The 6,000-nt window shown below is 39.5% G+C and overlaps 1 protein-coding gene across 3 annotated transcripts in view; it reads left to right on the top strand.

The window, feature by feature from the left end:
* Nucleotides 1-6,000, top strand: part of kcnc2 (potassium voltage-gated channel, Shaw-related subfamily, member 2) — a 142,247-nt gene continuing 136,247 nt past the window's right edge. For all 3 annotated transcript variants that reach the window (XM_062065656.1, XM_062065655.1, XM_062065654.1), the window contains exon 1: nt 1-840. In XM_062065656.1, the coding sequence (XP_061921640.1) occupies nt 286-840 (555 nt within the window). In that variant the 5' untranslated portion in view covers nt 1-285. The remainder of the gene's footprint in view (nt 841-6,000) is intronic.

Below are 6,000 nucleotides of genomic sequence, written 5' to 3'. Positions count from 1 at the left end.
TGACGTGACGCGGCTGTGAGTCTTTAGAGGAGGGGCGCGTAACGGCAGCATCATTTCATGCCAGCCTGCTTGGAGCAAGTGTGAGACATTGTCTGATCCACATCCACCAGGATGGGCGCCCTCCACGCGTCTTCCGTAAAGAACCACAAAGGCGCCGGTCGGAACCTTCCAGAACACCAAGCGAGCCTTTCCGAGCAGGACCGTGGGTGTGTGCGCGTCGTTACCTCCGGACTGCACCCGCCCGACTTCCACCGCCGCCCGTCGAGTCATGTCTGATCCACAGCAATGGGCAAGTTCGACGACACCGAGAGGATAATCCTCAACGTGGGGGGCACCCGACACGAGACGTACAAAAGCACCCTGAAGACGTTACCGGGTACGCGTCTGGCCCTGCTGGCGTCCGACTCCGACATCGACTCGGTGCTGGACCACCTGCAACAAGTCCCCGGCTTCATCGAGTACAACGCGCGGACCAACGAGTACTTCTTCGACCGCCACCCGGGCGTCTTCGCCTACGTGCTCAACTATTACCGCACCGGGAAGCTCCACTGCCCGGCGGATGTGTGCGGACCGCTGTTCGAGGAGGAGCTCTCCTTCTGGGGCATCGACGAGACGGACGTGGAGCCCTGCTGCTGGATGACGTACCGGCAGCACCGGGATGCCGAGGAGGCGCTGGACGTGTTCGAGCTCAACGTGGACACCGGGGACGAGGACGACGACGTGGCCAAGAGGCTCGGCATCGAGGACGTGGCCGCCGACGGCAGCGGGAGCCTGTGGAGGAAGTGGCGGCCGGTCGTCTGGAATCTATTCGAGGATCCCTACTCCTCCCGGGCGGCGCGGGTAAGGGCGCACCGCTGCCACTGGAGCGGGGGAAAAAAACTCACTCCAAATATCACTTTAGAACTTATTATGCATATTTTATTACACTTTCATTGATTAATAGGACATAACGGCGTTCAATTAGGGGTGGGCGATACTGCAAATGTCAATATCAATTTAATACTAAGTACATAGGAACAATATCATTGATACCGATACTTTTTGACTTGACATTTTCAATTTGTTCCCCCCCTTAATGTGTACAAAAATTGTTCTGTGTGTATTTTTTAAAATGTAATCATTCAATCATCTAGTGCAGTAGTTCTCAAACTTTTTTCACCAAGAAAAAAACTAGGCTCTCCAGGTACCGAAAGACCAACAATAAAGTATAGTAGCATAGTAGCCCTAAGTCAGTGGTTCTTAACCAGGGTTCGATCGAACCCTAGGGGTTCGGTGAGTCGGCCTCAGGGGTTCGGCAGAGGTCAAAACACACCCGACTCATCGTGTAAATACAAACTTCTCCCTATCGGCGTATTACAGATACGGCAACAGCAGAAGTCAGACTGATTTGCAGGTGTGTAATTTGTTGTGAGTTTATGCACTGTGTTGGTTTTGTTTGAACAAGGTTCAAGGTTCATACACGGTTCATTTTATGCACCAGTAAAAAAACATGGTAACACTTTAGTATGGGGAACACATTCACCATTAATTAGTTGCTTATTAACATGCAAATTAGTAACATATTGGCTCTTAACTAGTCATTATTAAGTACTTATTAATGCCTTATTCAGCATGGCCTTATTATAACCCTAACACTCTAACCCTGACCCTAACCCTAACCAAATAACTCTAAATTAAGTCTTTATTATTTAGAATATGTTCCCCTTGTGTCCAAATAACTCTAAATGAAGTCTTTGTTACTTAGAATATGTTCTCCATACTAAAGTGTTACCAAAAACATATAACTTTGTCTTGAATTTGAAAAAAAAAATAAAAAAAAATTTCACTAAAGAAGGGTTCGGTGAATGCGCATATGAAACTGGTGGGGTTCGGTACCCCCAACAAGGTTAGGAACCACTGCCCTAAGTATTCACTAAAAACAAGGCAGAGGTTTTATTTAACAAGTATATTTAATGTTTTGGCCACTGAAACATAACACACAGTTTGAACAGTAACATTGTTTTTGAATATAGGAAAATAAAACATAAAGAAACCAATAGATGGAGCCCGCGTACCACAAAAGGTACACCTACGACAATTTGAGAATCTGTGATCTAAGGTTTTATGCTGCCGATTCCAATACCGATCATCCATGCGTGAGATCGGCTGATACTTATACCATATAATTGTATTAACTGTAAATGTATCGGTTGAGTGCTATGACAGTTTAACAAGATCAACACTTTGTTTAAGATAGTTTCTTATTCTCTTCCTCTGTGTGTAATATGTTCAGCCTTATCCTCCAGTGTTAATGATACTTGATAATGGTACTTAAGATACAAAAAATTGCATTTTATTTGCCGTAACGGAAGTGATTATTAGCTTACTTGAGCGGCTCCACACTGTGTATGGATATACATAATTAGCAGCGAGCTGCTTGTCAGCCCGGGGACTAGTAATAACTACAATATTTGCATTAATTAGCCATGGCGATCATATACTTTTTCACTCAAATCAGCCGATACAGATCAGTAGTAGCTCTAATACACACAATTGTTTGATCAAAATAAAGCTAGTAGTGCCAGATGAGTAATCCAAAAAGTCCAAATCAAAAGCTCATTTTAATTATTTGGATTTTTGCCCCTAAAGCATTCCTGTGCCAAAAAGTATTTGAATTGTGTAAACAATATACCAATGCAATTATTCGACAACAACAAAATTTATACCTTGTAAATGGAAAAAAAAAAAAAAAAAAAAAAAAAAAAAAGCTCAATCTGATACTGGATCAATCCAACGACGCCTAGAGTCAACATTTACATGAAAAAAAATATATAGAAATGGAGGCATCGGCACCACAATGCAACCCACTTGGCTTCGTCATATAATTGATAATACAAGATAGTTAATTTGAAATTAAATACAAGTTTTGACTTCATAATAACTACATGGATGTGGACGAGCACCATGTATTCCACCAGGTGTACTCCATTAATTTATGTTACTGTGTATACCAGTTAAATATTTAGAGACACTTTTGCACCTTATTGAATGAGAAAGTGTCTCTAAGCTTTTGACTGATGCATACAGTTGACAATAATCACTTGTTTATCGCTGTTAATTGGTACCGGACAAACATTTATTTCCGCAAAGTATAGGACTCATTAGTTATAAATCGAATATTTTCATAGCAGAGTATAAAAAACTGTTTACGCATTATGAGAGCTGTCTAGACATGAAATAACATTCTATAGTCACCTTTACACTATCTTAATCCAATGTAGTAACGCTGCCTCAGGCTGAGCCAATCAGTGGCCATGATAATGAACAAAGCGATCAGATTGTTTTGGTCTCCTCTAGTGGCCATCACTACTGGAGTATTGATATTTTTAGTTAATTTAACCATTTTTATGATTGAAAATGCGTCATTTAAGACAAATATGTTGTGGAATACGCTTGAAAAGACAAACATATTTGATAGGGTGAAACCGCAATACATATTTTATGTTATCTGATCAGACTGAGCTAGTCTATGGAACCTAACTAGTTTTGTGAGGGCACATCCAACATTAGTCAAAAGTTAAAAATAAAGTGCAAAAGTGTCTCCATACTTTTGACGGGCACTGAACATTCCCTCACACAGTCATTCTCAAACTGTAGTAGTTCTCCAGCTCCATCTAATTGCACCTCAAAGAATCACTTCATTAAATATTTAAACAGTGTGTAATGTTACAGTGGCCAAAAATATTAAATATACTTCTTAAATAAAACCCCTACCTTGTCTTTAATGAATATTTAGGCCTACTACGCTACTGTATTTCAATGTTGGCCATTATGATGGTACTTGGAGAGCCAAGTGTCTTCTGAGGTGGCACTTGGTGAAACAAATGAGTACCACTATTCTAACAATACAGCCAAATTCCAATTATTCAGCTTCATCTGTTGATATTTATCATAAACAGTATTCACATTTCTGATATTATAAAAGACTGCATTCAGAATTATATGGTTGTAGATGACCACAATGTATCCAGTCAGGCATATTCCAGCTGTTTGTGATGCCGTCTGAACTGGATAGATGTATAAAGGTTGCATATTTGATCAGTATATTTCCACATCATGACATTTATTATTACTCTGACGTGTGTATTTAAAATATATTTAAAGAAGAAGGTGTAGGAACACACAAGGAGCTATCTCTCTGCCATGGTGGGTATTTATAGCAGAGTATTTGAGGTGTGTAGGCTCGTGCCAAGCACATTTGTTGCATTGTGGTTGTGTTTAGTTTAGCTTAGACTGCAGGGATCAAGTTGTATTCGTTTGATGACACGCATGCAGCAGCTTGCTTTTTGTCGCTAATGACCAGAAAATGTAGATATGACTGAGCGTGTCCTTGTGTGTTACAATCAATAACGCCTCTCATTGGCATTCGGATGCATGTCACGCAACAAGGTGGCGGTCTTGGTGGCACCTTCAAGGTCAAATGAGTCAAAAATGCATGGTGTAAAATGCATGTGTACATGTGCAGTAAATGTAAGTTAGACACCATGCATTAGTTTTCTTCTAAAACAGGAAGTAAACTGCTTCTTAAGTTTGTGTTGCTCCATATCAGTTTATTCTGTCAACTATATTGAGGCTGCGTCTCCAATAGACAACTTACACTGTGTACACTGCTTCTTAGCAATTAATGCAAATGATGATCGCAATATTTACACGTTTCTTCTTCTCTCCTGTTTGATTGTGAATTGTGTGTGTGCGTGCGTGTCGACAGGGGTGCTGCAAAGTTGTTTTTTTTAAATAAAAAAAGTTGATCCAAAACCCTTTAACGTAAATTCCTGACTATAAGCCATCACTTTTTCCCTACACTTTGAAACCTGCGGCTAATAAAACGGTACAGCTAATTGAAGGATTTTTTTCCCGCTAATGCCCATAATGTTTTGTGTTCAATAGTTTGCATCAAACCCAAGCAGAGGACTGAAAAGGTGTGTTATAGTTTGTGCTATGGCGCCATCTTTTGGACGCATTCGCTCAATGCCGGTATTGCGGGTTGAAAATGTATTTCCTGTTTCAATGCCTTGAACCAAAAGTAAAATAGTCGATAGCGTTTCTGCCCCAAATTATTCTTCATTTATCCCTCCAAGCAATGTGTAAGTTTCACAGTTGAACTAAAACAGTTCTCTCTTATTAAACCGTCCCATGTTTGAAGTCTGTAAGAGTGTTTTCAAGCATATTTGCACATGCTATCGTAATGTAATCAAGCTAGCGTCGTTAGCATTAGCTCATCTGCTAACACGTCTCCGGGTGTTTATTATTAACTTACAATGGATATTCATTGTATATTGTTTCAGTTTTACAAATTCCTCAGTAAATTCACCGTAACATCACCGCAAAGTTATTCAGTCTGTTTAGCTGATTGGAAAGCTAGCTTCCGCAGCGAGTGGGTCCATGATGATGACTTCTGTTTTGTTTAGGGCTGCAACAACTAATCGATTAAATCGATTAAAATCGATTATACAAATAGTTGCCGATTAATTTAGTCATCGATTCGTTGGATCTATGCTATGCGCATGCGCAGAAGCTTTTTTAAAAAAAAAAAAAAAAAAAAAAAAAAAATGTATTTTTTTTTTTTTCCAAATAAACCTTTATTTATAAACTGCAACATGTACAAACAGATGAGAAACAATAATCAAAATAAGTATGGTGCCAGTATGCTGTTTTTTTCCAATAAAATAATGGAAAGGATAGAAATGTAGTTTGTCTCTTTTATCCGATTATTAATGGATTAATCGAAGTAATAATCGACAGATTAATCGATTATCAAATTAATCGTTAGTTGCAGCCCTAGTTTTGTTTGATCAGCTGTTTTACTGCCGTGTTACAGACAACGTTTGGAAACAATTAAGGTATGTAAATAAACATTTACAAAATAATTTCTGTTTAAATAACTCCTTCCACAACATATGTATATGCAGCTTATAGTCCAGTGCGGCTAATACATTACATAGAAAAATATTTTTTTCTTCT

Source organism: Entelurus aequoreus, linkage group LG12 (assembly GCF_033978785.1).
Source record: "Entelurus aequoreus isolate RoL-2023_Sb linkage group LG12, RoL_Eaeq_v1.1, whole genome shotgun sequence".
In the NCBI taxonomy this organism is placed as follows: Eukaryota; Metazoa; Chordata; class Actinopteri; order Syngnathiformes; family Syngnathidae; genus Entelurus; species Entelurus aequoreus.
The sequence above is the reverse complement of the archived record's forward strand: the minus strand, read 5'-3'. Positions and strand labels throughout refer to the sequence as shown.